Below are 22,082 nucleotides of genomic sequence, written 5' to 3' on the forward strand. Positions count from 1 at the left end.
TTGTGATGATTTTGAATCATGAAATTGATTGATTGTAGCTAGTGCCTCCTTTGGTTTAAGGTACAACGATTGCTTTTTAAACTCGCGATATATATATATATGTCTTATATAATTTTCTGTTCATGTTAATAATCCATTGTATTTGAAGAACTTATTAATAACTTATTATTTTTAAACCTAACACTCTGTTAATTTGTTTCATTATTTTTGGTTAATAATCAATTCTGAAATTTAAAATTATGACCTGTAATTCAATTTTATTTTGTCTATTCATTCTGCACAAAGTGTTGAAATTTAACTCCGTTGTAAATTGGGAAAATAAAAAAAAATAATAGATATAACCCCCACTGTTCACCGCAAGAAATCCATCAGGGATAATTTATGGTCTAAGGTAATTTCATGGTTGAATAAAATGATATTTTTTTCAGGTAAATATGAAAACAGATTCAATTGTTGCATTAAAAGGGGAATTGAATAATTGTCGGAGTATGAAAAGAATTGCAGGGGTATATGTCTTGGACTGGAAGCAGCTGAGTTCTTTTTGTTTGAGTTGGAATGGTTACTACAAGCTGAACAGGCTCTTACTGTGCTATAAACATTCAATGATTTTGAGAATGACTGACTCTTCCAAAATAAATAAATATCTGATTTAATATTATGCTAAATCAACTCTATGAATGATACCCGCATCTTTGAATGACTTACTCCAAACACAACTCTGTAGTGAGAAAAAGAATATTGTCAACTACAGAAAGATGACTTGGCACACACCTGAACAAATTAGTTAGCACAGTCAGTTCTCTTTTTTTTTTCAAAAAAAAAAGCACGGCAAATTAACTTGCCAGCCAACTCTGGTCTTAACAGTGATGGACTATTTACTACTCTAAATACTAGATGGAAATCTTTCCATATTGTTTGTCTTCATATCAAAACATTACCACCATTTTTCAGACCAATAACATTTAAAATATTTCTAACGTGAAAATAAATCATTAATAAAATTCTGTGATGTGGTTCTCTTGTTCACATATTGGATGTGACTCAGTGAATAGTACTGACTTATTGTGGGTGGAATAGATTTAAGCATGAATTCTAGTGAGCAAAGTTATCAACTGAGATGGGGAAAAGAAGACACAAGCAAGTTTATGCATCACTGAGCATATACAATGCATAAAATGTGTATTCAGTCTGATCCCATAGAATTAAGGAAATTGAAGTTTGGTTATCTTTACTGCATAAGTAAAGCAGTATGGTCAATTAAACATGCTGTGTGACTGGATCTCTGGATATAAATGGAAATTGTATCCAAACAGAAAATGGTCTCTTAGCTTAATAATGCTAAGGAAAACCAATTACCCCTGTTTCAGCACTGTATATTTTATAAGATCATAAGATAGGAGCAGATTTAGGCTTTTAGGCCCATCAGGTCTGCTCCACCATTTGATTATGGCTGATGTTTTTCTCAACCCCATTCTCCTGCCTTCTTCCCATAACTCTTGATTCTCGTACTAATTCAGAACCTATCTATCTCTGTCTTAAATACATTCGGTGACATGGCCTCCATAGCCTTCTGCAGCAATGAGTTCCACAGATTAATCACTCTCTCGATGAGGAAATTCCTCCTCAGCTCCGTTCCAAGTCTTCACTCTGAGGTTGTGCCTTTGGTTCCCATTTTCTCTTACTAGTGGAAATGTTTTCTCCATGTCCATTCTGTCCAGGCCGCTCAGTAGTCTGTCAGTTTCTGTCCCCCTCATCCTGCTAATCTTAGAGTACAGACGCAGAGTCCTCAATCGCTCCTCATATGACAAGCCCTTCATCCCTGTGGTAATTCTTGTAAATCTTTTTTTAGACCCCATCCAATGCTAGCACTTTCATATGGAGTCAAAAACTGCTTACAGTATTCCAAATGAGGCCTGATCAAAGTTTTATATAACCTCAGCAGTGCATCTCTGCTCTTATCTTCTAGTCCTGTTGAAGATACTTTAATATTGAAGATCTGAGATTATTTCCATACAGCATTTTTCAGGAGTTGAATAACGTTTTTAAGGATAGAATGTGTATAATGGCCTTCAGTTTAATTGGAAGTTTCAATTTATAAATTACTGGAATGCTTCAATCTTTTATAGCTGATATTTATTTCAATGAATGCGATCTTAACCATTGATGAAATGTTTTGGTCAGTTTTCCAAATTAAGTGCAAGAATTTGCTATTATTCCACACCTTCAAAGAATCAGGATTGATGTGATGTGACTTCAAAATTAATTCTGGAAAGTATTACATTTTAAAATTATTTTTAAAACACATACGTGATGCCACTGTTTAAGAAGGGTGGTAAGGACAAGCCAGGGAACCAATGAGCCTGACCTCGGTGGTGGGCAAGTTGTTGGAGGGAATCCTGAGGGACAGGATGTACATGTACTTGGAAAGGCAAGGACTGATTCGGGATAGTTAACATGGCTTTGTGCATGGGAAATCATGTCTCACAAACTTGATTGAGTTTTTTGATGAAGTAACAAAGAAGATTGATGAAGGCAGAGCAGTAGATGTGATCTATATGGACTTCAGTAAGGCGTTCGACAAGCTTCCCCATGGGAGACTGATTAGCAAGGTTAGATCTCATGGAATACAGGAAGAACTAGCCATTTGGATACAGAACTGGCTCAAAGGTAGAAGACCGAGGGTGGTGGTGAAGGGTTGTTTTTCACACAGGAGGCCTGTGACCAGTGGAGTGCCACAAGGATCAGTGCTGAGCCCTCTACCTTTTGTCATTTACATAAATGATTTGGATGCGAGCATAAGAGATACAGTTAGTAAGTTTGCAGATGACAAAGGTGTAGTGGACAGTGAAGAGTGTTACCTCAGATTACAACAGGATCTGGATCAGATGGGCCAATGGGCTGAGAAGTGACAGATGGAGATTAATTCAGATAAATGCAAGGTGCTGCATTTTGGGAAAGCAAATCTTAGCAGGACTTATACACTTAATGGTAAGGTCCAAGGGACTGTTGCTGAACAAAGAGACCTTGGAGTGCAGGTTCATAGCTCCTTGAAAGTGGAGTCGCAGGTAGATAGGATAGTGAAGAAGGCTGCAGTGGTTCAACAAGATAGCTGTTAAACTAGAAAGAGTGCAGAAACGATTTATCAGAACATTACCTGCAATGGAAGGTTTGAGTTACAAGGGAGAGGCTGGACAGGCTGGGACTTTTTCACTGGAGTATCGGAGACTGAGGGGTGACCTAATAGAGGTTTACAAAATTATGAGGGGCATGGATAGGATAAATAGCCAAAGTCTTTTCGCTGGGGTTGGGGAGTCCAGAACTAGAGTGCATAGGTTTAGGGTGAGAGGGGAAAGATATAAAAGAGACCTAAGGGGCAACGTTTTCACACAGAGGGTGGTACGTGTATGGAATGAGCTGCCAGGGGATGTGGTGGGGGCTGGTACAATTGCAACATTTAAGAAGCATTTTGATGGGTATATGAATAGGAAAGGTTTGGAGGGATATGGGCCGGGTGCTGGCAGGTGGGGCTAGATTGGGTTGGGATATCTGGTCAGCATGGACGGGTTGGACCGAAGGGTCTGTTTCCATGTCTTACATCTCTATGACTCTAGTTCTATAAGTTATTTCAGAAAGCTGCTTTTGTTGAGTACTTGGCTACAGATGCCAGTTAAATGCAGTACCTATGTGATTATAAAATCTGAAAGGACTGTAGATGCTATAAATCAGAAACAAAAATAGAAATTGCTGGAAAAGCTCAGCAGGTCTGTCCGCATCTGTGAAGAGAAATCAGTTAATGTTTGAGGTTTCGTGACCCTTGCTCAGAACCGGACCTGAAACATTAACTCTGATTTCTCTTCACAGATGCTGCCAGACCTGCTGACCTTTGTGTTTATATTTGTTCAAATACTATTATGCTCAACAGAGGTGTTTGGTATTAAATTGATATATAGCATTTCCTTGACATTGCTAACGTATATGGTCATGGAGTATTGTGTGTGTGGAATGCAAGAAATGTTGGACAGTGTCACAGACAAGAAATTCCCAGTATTTCAAGCTCATGGGTAAGTAACTTATTTTCATTACCAAATGATAGAAAAGGCTTTTCAATCTTTAAATAAGTCAGCTTTACATACCCTCAGTATCTCAGACTCTCATTTCCACACCCTATGAATCACTTCTCTTTTGTGTCTCAGAGAGCATTGTTTACCAGAAAAACCTGGATTTTAACATTAGGGCGGAGGTGGAGGGATACTGTGGGATGGGGTGAGGTCTGTGGGGGCCACAGGAAGAGCTTTTCCAGTCACTTTTTAAAAAAAAAAATGTGTTGTTATGATCAGGTATGGAGAGTCAAATGTCTCCCTGCATTGCCCCCTCCTTGTTAGAATGTGAGGTTCTTTGCTTCAAAAGGGTATTTGTTAATTCAATGAGTACTTAATTACTTACAATTGTGATCATATACATATCAGAAGGGAGATTTTCAAGTCGTTATGATAGTGTGATTTAAAACCTAACTGTTAAAATGTAACCTGTCCCATAATTTTAATATATTGTTGTCCTAATTGTATGCTGTCTCCTCCTTGCCACTGTTTTGTCACCTTTTTCAGTTGGGGTTCTCTGATGCTGAAAGGACAAGGGGCAACTGGATGTTTGTGTTTGTTGGGCCATATGCTGTAGAGCATGCAAAAGCATCTGCAGACCTCACTTTCTCCTCATGCAAAAGAGTAGCCTAACATCTGAACTTATTTGGTATTCTTCCTATATTCTTCAACCTGTAGCAATGCATCTGCCTTCAATTTTGCTTTCTTCAATGAAGAATAAAGTCTAATTGGGAATTGAGCCGGGATCAGACTATAACCATGTCTAGAATTAAAAATTTAAATATGTTGACCTCTAGAGCATTTTGGTCCAGTCCACCATAAGTCTCACCCTTTGACTTTTGCTGATGCAAGCCAAACTGTCTTTACCATTATATGGATATAAAGTAATATAAAAAATATAATTAACACCTTAAGATAAAGGAGCAGGATTAAGCCATTCTGCCCGTTGAGTCTGCTCCACCATTCGATCATGGCCGGTATGTTTCTCAACCTCATTCTCCTGCCTTCTTCCCATAAGTCTTGATCCCCTAATAATCAAGAATTGTCTTAAATGCTTTCAATGCCTTTATCTCCGTCGTCCTCTGTAATGAGTTCCACAGATTAACCACCCTTGGCTGAAGAAATCTCTCCTTATCTTAGTTCTAAAAGATCAGTCCTTCTGAAGCTGTGCCCTCTGGTCCTAGTCTCAGAATGGAAATATCTCCACTCTGCCCAGGCCTCTCCGTATTCTGTAAGTTTCAATGAGATCCCTCTATCGTACTTCTAAACTTTGAGCACAGACTCGAGGGCATCAACCATTCCTCATATGGCAAGCCCTTCATCTCCAGGATTATTTTTGCAAACATCCTGTGGACCCCCTCCAACACTTGCTCATCCTTACTTATAGATAGGGGCTAAAACTGCTGACAATGTTCCAAATGTGGTCTGACCAGACCTTATACAGCCTCAGCAGTACATCCCTGCTTTTGTATTCTAGCCCCCTCATAAATGAATGCTAACATTGTGATTGCCCTCTTAACTGCCAACTGAACCTGCATGTTAATCTTAAGGGAATCCTGAACTCTGACTCCTGAGTCCCTTTGAGCTTCAAATTTCCAAAGCCTTTCCCCATTTAGAAGATAGTGTATGCATCTATTCTTCCGACCAAAATTCATAACTTCACGCTTTGCTAGATTGTATTCCATCTGTGTGATAAGTATTAGAGAATGTAGTAGTTGCTGGTTGGCAGAAGTTTGCTTTTATCAATATGATGGTGTACCAAATTAAGGGCTTTAACAGTAGCCAATGCTGAGACAGAAACTGAACAGGGTATTGGGCATTTATATCAGCGAACATATTATGCATGCACTTATCCATCACGAGTAAAGAATTAATTTTAGTACAGTTTTATATTTGTAAATTTTGATGTATTCTCCACTTTTTAAATGTTGTGAAGGTCAAACTATATTTCTTAATATTTTGCCTTGATTTAATTAGATTTGTCATACTGAATATGTTTCTGTTTGTTTCTTTCTCAATAATTTGGACAGGTATTTCTGCCAATTGATTGATGGTCTAGAATATTTGCACAGTCAAGGAATAGTCCACAAAGATATTAAACCAGGCAACTTACTGCTAACAACGGATGGCACTTTGAAAATCTCAGATCTAGGAGTGGCTGAAGTATGTATCCTGGTTTTTATTCTGACATATAACACTCATATTTTTCATTTAATGTTGCCTGTTGTAATATATATCATTACTGTTACATTTTTCCAAAAAATAAATTTCATGTTCCTTTTCTTATCTAATGCTTATGTATAATCTAGGATATTCAGTGTTTTGCTGGTTCCCGAAAAGCACTGGAGAGAATTTTTATTTTTTGCATTGTTTTATACTTAAAAATGAAACCTGGAAGACTTTTTTTCTGATTGGAATAGATCGCTAACCTTGATTTCTTCAAAAGGAGAAGTAAGCTAAAGGATTTTAGTTTTGGCAAAAAGTATGCAGCCCCATGCAGACAGTACTTGACAGTAAATCATACATGAGGAGAGGTTGACTTAAAATCTGCTGGTCCTTTTCAGATCAGTCCCCATCGATGAAAGTTGAATACCTTGAATTTGATCCTTCAGTGTGACTCAGCACTAGAAGCCATAGAATAAATAAATAATAGCATTCTATTACTTTTGATGCCATCATTTCAATGCAGTGCCAATTGCTTTGATTTTATTTGTAGTCTTGAATATTTCCAACATCCATTTGTGTACTTCACTTAAAGTTCACCTCTGATGACCTGCTTGCTTGTGTTATGGATCAGGCCAGATCCCCTGCAAATATTTTACGATGGTAGCCTGGACCCTAACCTTTTTTATTATTTTAAAGAGAGATGTGAAGTGGACATTCCAAGAATGATGCAGTTGGTCAAACAACTCAGCTTTAAACGAAACAGAACTCATTTAAACACTACAGTTGAGACACGAGCAGAAAAAAAACAGAATTTAAAACAACAACAGTTTGACAACCCAATCAACTCGATATAGCAACTCAGCAGCAGTTCCAATTCCCTCACATCCAATAAAGACACCCCTTGACAAAGAGATAAATTCAAACATAGGTTCTTACAGGCAGGAGGAAACAACTTCCAAAGAAATTACATAGAGAAAGCTGAAGGTTGGAACCTTTCTTCACTACACAGCCTCTCACTGTTACAGCAAAACCAAACTGTAAAAGCCTGAACTGAGAGAACTAGCAACTCTCCTGCCATTGTTCAACTTGGCTCTTGCTCTTGCTCAGACATTTTTGGAACCTCTGTCTTTATGACCTCTCTTGAGAAAAAACAAGGACAAAATAACTTCTTTTAAGCAACAGCATCTCCACACTTGATGGAGAATTTTTTGGTGCCTTCCAGTCACAACTGTTATGAAGCTCGGCTTTGTGTTGGCTCCTACCGTTCTCATTATGATGTTCTTTGCAATACCCCCAGCAGCATTTTGAGTTCAGAAAAATTGCATCTACGTTAGATATTGTACAAATGGCCAAATCTCTCCAAGTTGCTGAGACAAAGAGTCAAAATGAAAGTATATAGAACTATAATCTTTGATTTCCTTTTCACTGATGACTGTCCTAAATGCCTGTTCAATGCACGCAATGTGTGGAAACATATTTCTTGTCCATGTATAATAACTTTGGTCTCACCATCTAATGCTTGAAGCAATTTACACATTTCCTTACCTCAGCAGTCCTCTGTTCCACTTCGTTCACATTAATGTCAAAATTACCTCCAAATGGTGATGCCAGCATTATCTTTACCAGGCTACAAAAAATTGGCTGGAAGTGAAGAGGAGTTAGTTTCAACAAAAATGAAGGTATAAAAACTGGTTCTACTTCTCACTCTCTCATATGTTTGTGAGATGTGGCCACTTTATTCCAGGCATGGAAATGAGCTACATGACTTTCACATGATCTGCTTTTGGAGGCTGCTCAAAATCAAATATCAAGACAAGATTCCTAATGCTGAGATTTTTTTCGATGTAGATGCTAAGCGTAACAGTCAATCTGCTGTAGAAAGTTCAGATGAGGTGAGAAGGACGTGTTACCACAATGTTTTAATGAGTGCTTGCAAAAAAGATCTTCTGTGGTGAGCTAATTGAAGCAAAATATTCAGAGGCTGGAGAAAGTGCTTGAAGGATAAGCTGAAGGTTTCACTGAAAAGTTCCAACAACAATACAGAAATATGGGAGACCCTCGTACAAAATCAATTAATAAGTTTATCAAAACAAGTACAAAATAAATAATTGATGAAAATGGTGATTTTTCAGTTGAAACACTTTGAGCTGTCACACCATGACACTGGTTGTTTGGGCACATTTCTTGCTGTTTCTGCTTGACTGAAGCTTTGCTTCTTCAATCTTCCTTTCTTGTGCACCAAATCACCACTTATTAATGCTTACTGGCCATATTTCCCTTTGCATAATCAAACCTCCTGAACTCTATTGGTTTTCCAATACATGAACAGCATATTATCAATCCCAATTGCCTGAACTATTTAATACCCAGCATAATGCTGTGGAGGCATGGGTTTGAATTGCTCATGAAGGGCTTATGCCCAAAACATCAACCCCCTGCTCCTTGGACACTGCCTGACCTGCTGTGCTTTTCCAGTGCCACCCTTTTCAACTCTGACTCTCCAGCAACTGCAGTCCTCACTTTCTCCATGGATTTGAACTCCGCTGTGGCAGATGGTGACATTTAATGAAATTCTGGAATTAAAAGATGGCCTAATGGCAACTCCTACTATCAAATGTTGTAAAGCGTATCTGATTCACCAGTGCCCTTTTCAGGAAGGAGATCTGCTGTCCTTAACCTGTTCTGGTCTATGTATGACTCCAGACCCACTGCAGTGTGGTTGACTCTTAACTGCCCTCTGAAATGGCCGAGCAAGTCACATGTGAGCAATTTAGGAATGGGCAACAGATGCTTACACCGACAGCAACATCCACATCTCATAAATTAATTAGAAAATGTTCAATCAATTCATTTTAAAAGGTCAAAACAACCACAAGAGACCACACTGAATATAATTTCAAAGTTGTGTGTGTGTATGCACAGATCTGTTAAATATTTAACTTACAGAACTAAGCCACTTTAAACATGGCTGTGTTCTTGAGAAAGAGCCTTTTACATCAAAATGTATTCATATTTATGAGTGGATATTTACATAGCACTATAAAAACATACCATAAATCAAGTTATTTGACTTTTGATGTGGGCCATATGGCTATTCTTCCTTTGAAATATTTTTATAGCTAGCCATAATTAAACAAAATAATAGTTTGATTCCTCACTTGTTTAATCAACTGAAAGTGATTAATTATCAAAAAAACAAAATCAATCCTATAGTTCCAATCTTGAGGCTCAAAAATGCCTGATTATTTGCCTTCCCTCAAAACCTAGTAACAATTAATTCACCTTGTGCGCATGGTTAGATTTGTAAGCTCCAAACTTGTAAATAGAGCCCTAGATAATTTCCTTCCAAGAATTGTTTAAATGTTCATTTGGCTTGTTCAGAACTTCCACATTCTACTCTCTCTCCTCTAACTCCTCCCCTCTTTATTTCCATCTGGTAGGTATTCCCTATTTTTCAAACCCATTTATTATTCAATGCAAACTGCTTTTACTTTGTTCTTTTCTTCTTGACTCTTGTTTTTAAATTTTATCTAATTGAAATCAAAGCTTTAATAATCTAAAAATCCTCTTTGATTATAATGACCAACTTGGCCACATCATGCCACAGTCAAGTAGCTAAACATGCTTACAACTCATTTAACAGTTATACATTTTCATTTTATATGGTTCTGACTGAAATTTGTCCAATCATAACTACGTGCTCAAGTTGGAATCCCAATATCATATCACTCTTCCTGGATATACCTTGATCTTTCATTAGGATTAACTAATTCACGTCTCTTTGTCTGTCGGGCAAATTCTTTGCTTACTGTTTGCATGATGATTAGTACATCAATTGCAATTTGGTTCTCTTAATGGTGACCATGAAATCATTAATTAGTATAAAAGTTATCTGGTTCACTAATATCCTTTGGTAAACAAACATCTGCCATCTTCACATGTTCTGGATGCGATTTACTCTCATTTGCCTCCTGAGATGTCCCAGTAGGCCATTCATCTGTATGAGCAGCTACAAAGTCTGACAACAAGAATGAACCCAAATGCATCACCTGGTATCAGCTGAGGAACTCCCTAACAGCACTGTGAGTGTCCTTACTCCATGTGGGTTGCAGGAGTTTAAAAAGGCAGTTCACCATCACCACCTTAAGGGTGGTTAGGAATGAGCAATAAATGCTGGCCTCGCCAGCGATGCCCACATCCTGAGAGTATATTAACAAAAGGTCTTGAAAGAGACCAGGACTGTGTGGACCCCTTCCTCACCAATGATTCATATGTGTCCAACATGCAGTAGATCTTTTTGTTTAAATAGACTGATTTGTCACCTTCAAATGCATATTGATATCAGAGTCATCTTTGAATATGAAGGGTCAAACAAAACCTTTCTCTGGCTCCCTTCAAATCATTTGTTACTGAAGCTTTCATCCATGTCAATGGCAACACCAGGGTCAAGTATTCCAACGTTGCTGAGAGCTTTCTGTTTTCCTTACTCTGATCCTTGGTTCATTTAATACTTGCCACATCCTGTCCCATTCTCACCGATCATGCCTGCTCTGATCGTCTGTGTCTGCTTCCAGTTCGCCAATTAGTCCAATTTAAAGTTGACATCTTTTATATTTTAATCCTCGTATCTTAATATATCTTTAATCTCTACCAGCCTTTCAATTATCCTTCCCCCACCAGAACTGTCTGTCCCTCTGATTTCAGCTACTTGTAATTTTCAACCAGTCTCTTCAGACATGTAATAACACACCTCCAGGACAGGTAGGACTTGAGCACTAACATTTGTACCTTCAGTTGTGCCTTCCGTCGTTTACATTCTTTACTCTTTAATTCCCTCTCTCTGCATCCCCATTTCTGTCTTTTCCTTCACAATTCTTAAAACATGTCTCTTGGCATCCTCATTTCTCCTCCTCTAGCGTGGTGTCTTAAGTTTTTCTGATGATTGAGGATCTTATTCATGTTTTCAGTTAAAATGCTCTATAAAGAATACTAAAAAAGTTGTTGACTGTGTATTTGTGTGTTTGACTGTGGATCTTCACAAATTGTTTTCCTTTGGGATCACATCCACCATCACAATTTTTTTTAATATTGATACTCATCTAAACAAATGGCTCCAAGTTTTAGATACTTTTAACCAACTTGTTCAGATGTATTATGACACAACTCTGGACTTGAACCCAGGCCTCTGGCCCAGAAGTAGGTACCTTATCATTACACCATAAGAGCCCACTCAGCAAATTGCATACTGAGTATTTTAACTGGGCTCATTTTGACTGCCCCTTTTTTTGTCTGTCTGCCTTTTAAAATAACATCAGAGTTTCAATGTCTGTTTGTGTAATTTCTTCAGTATATTTATTTTTATTAGAAATAGTCAATAGGCTTTAACCAACTGCAAAGTGTGAGGTCTAAACTTATGATATATCCTGTTCATTCTCTCTCATTGATTCAGTTTAGCCCAAAAAGTGTTACTAGCATTCAGGATGCTGCTGAAAATATTTTGAAACTTGTTTCATCGAGCAAAAATTAAAAACTCCTCAGAAATGTAATTGTTTACGGAAGTTAAATCGTGAAAAAAAGTACAAGGCACTAATACATATCCATTCCCTTTCTTTCACCCTGCTCCTGGATTGGTATAACTAGCAAGTAGATTGTTCATCTTAATAATGGGCTAAAAGAATGTATACAATGCATTTCTTGTTTGACAAGGTAAGTTCTAGGGAATTAATAATTTTACTTCATGCATTTTGTCAGTAATAGCCTACATTAGAATTGTATTTGCTACTGCAGTTTTCCAGTTCCACAGTTGCCAGTTTGACATCTGTGAAAAAGGGTAGCTAAAACATTGTCTCACTAGCCTTAATTCAGTTTGAACCCAGACTCAAACGTTCTTAGAACAAATATCTTAACTAGTGTGCCAGCCAAATCCTAGATGTAGATTTTTCCTTTGAAGCAAAATTATCTCTGACTACTAATAATGGAAAATAGCTGAACCATTAATTTTATTTTTTTGCTTGCAGGTTTGGATTTGACGCTTCTTCCAAGTTCATGTGTTTTTTTTGCATTTTGTGAATAACATCAATGACATTAAGTTATTCCCTCTTTTGTAGTGTTTTTTAATGAAGACCATAAGATCAAAAAATGTTTATTTTATAATTTTTCAGGCATTACACCCTTTTGCAGAGGATGACACATGTAGGACAAGTCAAGGGTCACCAGCATTCCAACCTCCAGAAATCGCAAATGGTCTTGATACATTTTCGGGGTTCAAAGTGGATATTTGGTCTGCAGGGGTGACATTGTAAGTAATAATTGCATAATCATTTATTGACGCAAAAGAAAAGCGACAAGTTTGTATTGAGATGTTGTGTTGTGTTGAGATGTCCCCCCACCAACCCAGCCTCTGCTCCCGGCACCTTCCCCTGCAACCGCAGGAGGTGCAAGACTTGCGCCCAAACATCCCCCCAAATATCCGCCACAGATTCACCTGCACCTCCACACACATTATCTCTTGCATTCTCTGCACCCAATGTGGCCTCCTCTATATTGGGGAGACAGGCCGGCTACTTGCGGAGCGTTTCAGAGAACACCTCTGGGACACCCGGACCAACCAACCCAACCACCCTGTGGCTCAACATTTCAATTCCCCCTCCCACTCCACCAAGGATATGCAGGTCTTTGGACTCCTCCATCGTCAGACCACAACCTCTCCGCCTCCACCCCAGTCTGACCTATCACCCTCACCTTGACCTCTTTCCACACATCACATTTCCGACGCCCCTCCCCCAAGTCCCTCCTCCCTACCTTTTATCTTAGCCTGCTGGACAAACTTTCCTCATTCCTGAAGAAGGGCTTATGCCCGAAACGTCGATTCTCCTGTTCCCTGGATGCTGCCTGACCTGCTGCGCTTTTCCAGCAACACATTTTCAGCATTGAGATGTTATGCAAAAGAAGTTCTTGGTTAACTGAATGCTAAAACTACACAGAATAAACTTCGAGCTAAACTTGGCCTTGTAGTATCTACACTATAATTTTTATGTTTAATGCAATGTTGTACAACATTTTGCAAATGCATAATCAGATTTTTAAAAAACATTCTCTGTTACTGTGATGAAAATGAGTACTCCATCCTCTCACCTAAAATATTTCATGCTGAGAGTCTGCTGAGGTATAATGTTTGACACATCTATTGAAAGTACTCATTTTATTTTATATTAACCAGATTTCCTGTTCTTCCTCTGTATGCTGAATATTAATGCTATAGATTTAGACACAAATGTTAAAATGAAATGCTTTTTGAGGAATGATATCATGTGATAAATGTTGAACTTTTTTGTAGGTACAATATTACAACGGGACTTTACCCATTTGAGGGGGATAACATCTACAAATTGTTTGAAAACATAGGGAAAGGGGAATACACCATTCCGGAAGAATGTGGACTGTTGTTGTCCGATTTACTGCAAGGTAAGCACAGGAAAACATATCATTGTGAAATTTTAAGGATGGGTAAACTTTGGATGACTTTGCTTCTGGACAATTTCAACCACAGGTGATGTAGTTCCAAGTACTAATTTCATTAGCTGAAGTTTTCTTGAAGATTACATCACTTTTGTAGCGGATACATATGTGAAATAATATGTTGATCTTTGTTGAAACTTCTGGGCATCACCTGCCATGGGCTTTTTCTTTGGACAATAGGAAGACGCACAATTGTTGAGTAAAATGTGTAACAATACTTTGTTTAAGGAAAATCGTAAAAATTACATTGGAGAATAATAAAAATTAAAACAAAATGGTATAATTGGGGGAAATGTGTCCGTAAAATCAGTAGAAGTAATGTTCAAATCTTCAAATTAAAGCTTAAAGTATTTACTCAGTGTTTTTTAATGAATGAGCTGACATCTTCAAATATAACTTGGAGTGAAAATTTCCTGTAGATTTGCAGTCAAGCTAAGTAACAGTTAAGTTTTACAACAAGCAGATATTTTGCACCCATAAGGTTGCAAGTTATACCCTAAAGATACAGTAGATGGCATGCTGCACAGGTAATAAGATCAAATACCCTATGAAATACTTAAAATCACAGTTTGCTTTTATACAAACAACATTCTGCTTACTAATCTGGACAAAAGGCATTCATTATCAGTTGAACGTAATAATACATTTTTGAGGAACTCACCAATGTAGAAAGGAGATGCCATTAATAACCTCCCTTATTTCAATATATATCCATGAAGAATACATTGATTTTAGTGTATTAGAGTGTTTTGAGAAGATTTGTCGCTCAGGTTGAGCTTCTGGATGTAAGTTTGCTCGCTGAGCTAGAGGGTTCGTTTTCAAATGTTTCGTCACCATGCTGGTAACATCATCAGTGAGCCTCTGGTGAAGCACTGCTGTTAGCGACCCCCTTTCTATTTATGTGTTTATATTTACTTTGGTTGGTGATGTCATTTCTCATTCTTTTTCTCAGAGGGTGGTTAATGGGGTCCAAGTTGATTTTTTTTTATATGATAGTGTTTTGGGTGGAATGCCATGCTTCTAGGAATTCTCGTGCGTGTCTCTGTTTGGCTTGGCCTAGGATGGATGTGTTGTTCCAGTCGAAGTGGTGCCCTACCTCGTCTGTATGTAAGGATGCTAGTGAGAGTGGGTCATGACTTTATGTGGCTAATCGATGCTCATGTATCCTGGTGGCTGGTTTTCTGCCTGTTTGTCCAATACTGTGTGTGGTACAGTTCTTGGACGGTATTTTGTAAATGACAGTAGGTTTGCATGTTGTCTATATGGGGTCTTTCAAGTTCATTAACTAATTTCTTTGTCTGTCTGTCTCTGCCTGTCCCTCTCTCCTCTCTCCTCTCTTTTCTCTCTCTCTCTCTCTCTCTCTCTACTATATCTGTTTTTGTTCCCCTTTGCTTTCTGTAGTTTTTTCCTTTTCTCCCCCTTTTTGAGAGAGATCATACGGTGAAGAAAGCAGCTAACGTTATTTTCTTCTTTAGTAAATTTGCATAACTAGGTTTTGTTTTCTTAAGGTTTTCTGATCTGTTTTGATGTTGCCTTAGTCCTCTTGCTTCTTCTTCTGCTTGTATTTTTCCTCCACTTCGTTGCTCCTGTTGTTAATTCAAATTAATCATATGGTTATTGCCAGTTGAGAAATGTTTCTATAATCTTCTATAGATCGGGGAAGATCTACCTTTTTCAAAAAGGCAAAAGTATTCAACTAACTGGTTTGGTCATTTATCCCATTATGTGTCTATGCTAGATCTTTGAAAGAGCTTTTTATGCAATTATCCCCACTTCTGTTCACCTGTTGTCTGAACATTATAACATACTACTTCTGAAAATTAATATATTTACAAAATATTAAAGTGATTGATGCTTAGTGTATTAGGAGTATTTTACATGGGTGATTTAATGGTCCCTGCAGTGTGAAAATTCTTTGTCAACCTTATGAATATTTTTATTCACCAATATTTATTAATGCAGAAGCTTCCTCTTTAATTCATAAGAAGTAGTGACTTTTTAAAAATTAAATGTATGGAAAAATGTCCAACCATTTCTTGACAAGTTGGAATTGGTGATACAGGCCATGAAAGTTTCCAACCTCAATTTCACAAAATTACTAAGCAGCAAATCAGAAGCAGCAAAATGCTGTGCAAATAGGCTGAGAGTTTTGTTTATTTGTTCATTTTGTGGGATGTGGGCACTGCTGGCTGGCCAGCATTTGATGTCCATCCCTAGTTGCCCTTGAGAAGGTGGTGGTGAGCTGCTTTCTTGAACTGCTGTAGTCCAGCTGCTGTGGGTTGACCCACATTGCTATTAGGTAGGGAATTCCAGGATTTTGACCCAGCAACAGTGAAGGAATGGTGATCTCTTTCCAAGTTAGGATGGTGAGTGGTTTGGAGGGGAACTTCAAGGTGGTGCTGTTCCCATATATCTACTGCCCTTATCATTCCAGATGGAAGTGGTCGTGGGTTTAGAAGGTGCTGTCTGAGGATCTTTGGTGAATTTCTGCAGGGCATCTTGAAAATAGTACTCACTACTGCTACTCAGTGTAGGTGGTGTGGACACTTCTCGATGTGCCAGTCAAATGGACTGCTTTGTACTGGATGTTGTAAAGCTTTTTGAGTGTTGGGGCTGCACTCATCTAGGCATGTGGGGAGTATTCCATCACACACCTGACCTGTGCCTTATAGATGGTGGACAGGCTTTCGGGAGTCAACAGATGAGTTATTCACCGCAGTATTCCTAGCTTCTGGCCTGCTCTTGTAGCCACTGCATTTATGTGATGAGTCCAGTTGAGTTTCTGATCAATGATAACTCCCAGGATGTTGATCGTGGGGAACTGAGTGATGGTACACCATTGAATGTCAAGGGGCGGTGGTTAGTTTGTCTCTTATTGGTGGTGGTCATAGCCTGGAATTTGTGTGGTGTGAATGTTACTTGCCACTTGTCAGCCCAAACCTGGATATTGTCTGGATGTTGTTGCATTTGGACATGGACTGCTTCAGTGACTGAAAGTTACAAATGGTGCTGAATGTTGTTGAATAATTGGTGAATGTTCCCACTTCTGACCTTATGATAGAGGTGAGGTCATTGATGAAGCCGCTGGAGATGAGTGGACCAAGGACACAGCCCTGAGAAACTCCTGCAGAGATGTTCTGGAGCTGAGATAACTGACCTCCAACAATTGTGACCGTCTTTCTATGTGTCAGATATGTCTCCAACCACCAGAGAGATTGCCCTCTAATACCTGTTGATTCCAGTTTTGCTCGGGCTCTTTTATGCCATAATCCGTCGAATGTGGCTTTGATGTCAAGGGCTGTCACCCTCATTTCACCTCTGGAATTCAGCTCTTTTGTCTATGTTTGAACCAAGGCTATAGTGAGGTTAGGAGCTGAGTGGCACTGGTGGAGTCCAAACTGAGCATCACTGAGCAGTTTATTGCTGAGCATTTGCTGCTGATAACACTGTTGATGACACCTTCCATCACTTTACTGATTGACAGTAGACAGTTGGGGTGGCTATTAGCTGGGTTGGATTTGCCCTGCTGCTTTTTATGTACAGGGCATACTTGGGTAATTTTCCACACCAATCTTTTGTAGGAAGCTGGATGTCCATCTTTTTAGCATAGATTTTGCTTTTCTGCCCTTAATTTGAATTTGGTGTCAGTTCAAAGGGACCTTGAGGTATCCAACTGCAGTTGATGTCACTAGAACAAAAAGCAAATCACATTGTAGCATTCTCACAGAAAACAGGGGGGGGGGTGGAAGGTTCTGAAGCACAAGTCTTTAAGGACTATTGCTCAAATGTTGTCAGGGCCCTGTAGCCTTTGCAGTATCCATTGGGTCCAATTGTTCCTTGATATCATATGAATTGAAATGGCTAAAGATTGGTATCTGGAATCCTGGGACCACTGGAAGAGGCTGTGGTGGATCATCCACTCGGCACTTTTGGCTGAAGATTGCTTTGAGAACTTCAGCCTTATCTTTTGCACTGATGTGCTGGGCTCTTCACCATAGCGGATGGAGATATTTGTGAAGCCGCCTCCAGTGAGTTGTTTAATTATCCACCACCATTCATGACCGAATGTGGCAGGACTGCAGAGCTTAGATCTGATCCATTGCTGTAGGATCGCTTACCTCTGTCTATCACTTGCTACTTAACTACTTGCATGCCAAACAGCATATGTTTGGTGGTTTCACCTGGTTGACTCCTCATCTTCAAGTATGCCTGGTACTGCTATTGGCATGTTCTCCTGCGCTCTCCATTGAACCAGAGTTAATTCCCTGGCTTGATGGTAATTGTTGAATGGGTGATATGCCAGGCCATGAGGTTACAGATTGTATTGGAGTACAATTTTGCTGCAGTGAATGGCTCTCAGAGCCTCATGGATGCCCAGTCTTGAGTTGATAGATCTGTTCGAAGTCTGTCCCATTTACTTCTATCATTTGATGAATTATACAGACTAGTACATTAGAGACATAGAATTCAGCCTAACAGGTCTATACTGGTGGTTATGCTTCTTTCCCTTTACCCTCATATAGTCATCCAGCTTCCTACAACAATTGATTTCAATCTATTAAACTGAGAGCTGAGGACATTTATCAAATGGGACCTTTTAAATTGATTTCTTAGTTACGAAAATAACTTAAAACTGAGGAATTCCCAGTACTTTAATAAAACTGTACAACTTTTATCATTTTATTAAAAATGTAAAAAGATTGGCAAAACTTTGAAGCAGCAAAGGTATAAGGATTGATGAAATTTAATTCACTCCTTTTATACCTGTCCTCCAAGAATTCTCAGTTATTATTGGTACTTTGTGCATATTTATGTAGCAGTTTGCTTCAATGATGATCATCTTCATCTTTTAATAAACAGCTTTATTGGATTTTAATTGCTTTTTTTCATAGCTTTGCACATTTAGCAATATTACCTATCACTGTATGTAGAACTTTGAATTTCTTTGGAGCCGTTTTGCAAAATGTACAGGGAGAACAAAATGTGGTTGATGAATTTATAACAATGGATGATGAATGGTATGTTATAATGATCCAGATTTTGAGGTTAGTAGAGAAGTGATGGAACTTGCTGCTTCAACAAAGTTCCTTCCATGCATCTGTCCATCTTTTTAGCATAGATTTTGCTTTTCTGCCCTTAATTTGAATTTGGTGTCAGTTCAAAGGGACCTTGAGGTATCCAACTGCAGTTGATGTCACTAGAACAAAAAGCAAATCACATTGTAGCATTCTCACAGAAAACAGGAAGGGAAATATCCTTATCCTTCATTTTTCAAAGTCCAGTGAAGATTGGGACATTATTGTTATATCAGGGAAAGATCGTAGCAGAATGGTAATGGTACTAGACTAATGATCCAGGAGAGCAAGCTATTAATGTAAGACTATGAATTCAAATTCCACCCTGGTAGCGGGTAGAATTTAAAAATTCAATTAATAATACCTGGAACTATAAAATTGATCTCAGTGGCAACCATGAGAACTAGCATAGGGTTATAAAACCCCATACAGTTCAATAATGTTCTTTTGGAAAGAAAAATCTGCCATCCTTACCTGATCTGACTTACATGTGGCTCCAGACCCAAAGCAATGTGATTGACTCTTTACTGAAATGGGCATCTCAACTCAAGATAATTAGGGATAGGCAACAAATGTTGACATTGTCAGCGACACATGGATCCCATGAAGAAAATAAAGACAAATTTCTGATAGCAATTTGAAGAAGGGTGAAACCAAAGCCAGTTTTCACTTGGAATAGATTTATCATAGAGTGAAATGTTGCAGATGTATATCTCTTGACTTCATTCCTCTGTCAGTAACAGTTTCTCTATATGTGCTCAAATACCAATTAATGCCCTCCACCGAAATGCTCTTAACTTCTATTCGTAAAATTAACCAATTGAGGCTGAAGTGTTAAAACTTCCCAAAAAAACTAGAATAAAGGTTTTTTAATCACAATGGAAAAAGTTGATATTCCACAAATATAAAAATAGTTTTCCAGGATCCCAGAGTTTTCAGCTATATTCATGATTTAGAGTGCAATTACAACTCAAATGACCCCTCAATAATGAGTCATTACTTTTTAGGGTTGTTGAACAGCTATATTGCGTGTAAATCGAATAAATGACTGAGAAAAGGTTGCAGAGCTGGGGGAGTAGAACTAGCTGAGTTGCTTTTACAGAGTTTGCTTATATGCTCTGGACCAAATAAATCTCCATGTTTCATTGTCCATATGTGGATACCAAATGCTGCTTAGTTTCATATGTACGTTAATGTCAAATACTCGCAGTTTCATTGACACTATAATTGCAAAATTCAAGCTAATGTTTATGGGCTGTTGTAATTTCATTTTTACAAGATATTTTCATAAGTATCTACAACATCTGTTGATCGAGCACATGTTAATTTTGTATGCATAAATTAGGCTCTTTGCCTGTTGGGATATTGTGAAAAATTGTTGTAATAAAACAGCCTTTTTACCTGGCTCAATTAACAAGACAAGTAAATAGTAACAGAATCTGCAAAACCTTTATTCAATCAATTGGTGATCCTGTTACTCCACAAACAGACTTGGCAAATTTTTTGCATGATTGAAATGTTACATCCACAAACAGCATTCTAAGTATGTTAAATAATTCTTTATACAATAATGTATGATTAAATTAACAAGGTAAGAAGTTACTTCTAAATCTCCCAGAGTTGGTAGCTGAATTTCCTGTGGTTTTAAGTGGAAAAATATGGTAATTTGAACTGCTGATGGATCCTTTAAATACATCCATTATGATACTGACTGATCAAGAAACTCCAGCCAAATATTTTATAGCCTAAAGTACAGCGCCAGTAAAAGTAACACAAATTCAGGAAACTTGTGGTTGCCATTGATATTGATTGTCCCAGTGTTTTGTTGAAGATAACAGGAGAACAACATTGAAACATAAAGTAACTGTGGTGAGGTGTAAGTTACTTGCAAATCATTTCCTTCCTTTTGTGCTATAATGTGGACTGCACCACATAGAAGGCTCAAGTCCAACAAATTCTGGCCAAGTACACGGAGAACACTAAACAGGAAGTTGGTTTTTGTAGTTTTGTAGCATGTGGCCATTGCATTAATTTAACATTAATCTTTATGGATGTAGGTTTGCTGGCTGAGCTGAAAGGTTCATTTCCAGACATTTTGTTACCTTAATAGGTAACCTCTTCAGTGGACCTCATGCAAAGAAATGCTGAAAATTCCTGCTTTCTATTTATATGTTTGGGGTTCTTTGGGTTGGTGATGTCATTTCCTGTGGTGATGTTATTTCCTCTGGTGAAGTTATTTCCTGTTCCTTTTCTCAGGGAGTGGCAGATGGGATCTAACTTGATGTATTTGTTGATAGAGTTCCAGTTGGAATGCCATGCTTCTAGGCATTCTCGTGCATGACAAGCCAAACAAAGACACGCACGAGAATTCCTAGAAGCATGCCATTCCAACCGGAACTCTATCAACAAACACATCGAGTTAGACTCCATCTACCATCCCCTGAGAAAAGGAACAGGAAGTGACTTCACCACAGGAAATAACATCACCAAAGGAAATTACATCACCAACCCAAACATATAGATAGAAAGCAGGAATTTTCAGCATTGCTTCGTATGAGGTCCACTGAAGATGTTACCTAGTAAGGTAATGAAACGTCTGGAAATGAACCTTTCAGCTCAGTGAGCAAATCTGCATCCAAAACCTCAACCTGAGCTACAAATCTTCTCAAAACTCGCTAATTAATCTTTATCTATCCCTGCAGGAATGCTTGAATATGATCCTGTGAAAAGATTTTCAATACAACAGATCAGACAGCACAAGTAAGTTTTATTACATAAGTCAAATTGAGTTAGAAAATCACATGAATTAGAAAAAACTGAATTCCTCATAATACTCTTCTTTTGGAGACATTAGGTATGTTGGCAGAAAAATGCTTGTGTGCATACTTAGTGACAGCGCTGGTGTTAATTTGTAGTTTGAATACATTTTTAAATTTGATTCTCGCAACTTCACTCACCACTGCTCCTCCTGTAGGCCTTGTTTCATACCAAACTACAGTTTCATCATTTCTAAGACATTAGAACATAGGAGATCATTTAGCCTAATCAATTAGTTCCATTTATGTTATCGCAACTGGATATTATCTGCTCTGTTAACATTTCCCTATTCTGACCATTGCTATCCATTTGGACGACTTTGCCCTTATTCTTTTGGCTGATTTTGGCTCCCTATGATTGTGAACACTGGCTCTGATAACTTAGTTTTCATCAATGTGCCTTAGATAAA

The 22,082-nt window shown here is 38.2% G+C and overlaps 1 protein-coding gene across 2 annotated transcripts in view; it reads left to right on the top strand.

Moving 5' to 3' along the window:
- Positions 1–22,082, top strand: part of stk11 (serine/threonine kinase 11) — a 124,994-nt gene that overhangs the window by 41,243 nt on the left and 61,669 nt on the right. For both annotated transcript variants that reach the window (XM_043721243.1, XM_043721242.1), the window contains exons 3-7: positions 3,972–4,061; positions 6,128–6,260; positions 12,425–12,561; positions 13,600–13,727; positions 21,559–21,616. In XM_043721243.1, the coding sequence (XP_043577178.1) occupies positions 3,972–4,061; positions 6,128–6,260; positions 12,425–12,561; positions 13,600–13,727; positions 21,559–21,616 (546 nt within the window). The remainder of the gene's footprint in view (positions 1–3,971; positions 4,062–6,127; positions 6,261–12,424; positions 12,562–13,599; positions 13,728–21,558; positions 21,617–22,082) is intronic.

This window comes from Chiloscyllium plagiosum, chromosome 31, assembly GCF_004010195.1.
Source record: "Chiloscyllium plagiosum isolate BGI_BamShark_2017 chromosome 31, ASM401019v2, whole genome shotgun sequence".
NCBI lineage: Eukaryota > Metazoa > Chordata > Chondrichthyes > Orectolobiformes > Hemiscylliidae > Chiloscyllium > Chiloscyllium plagiosum.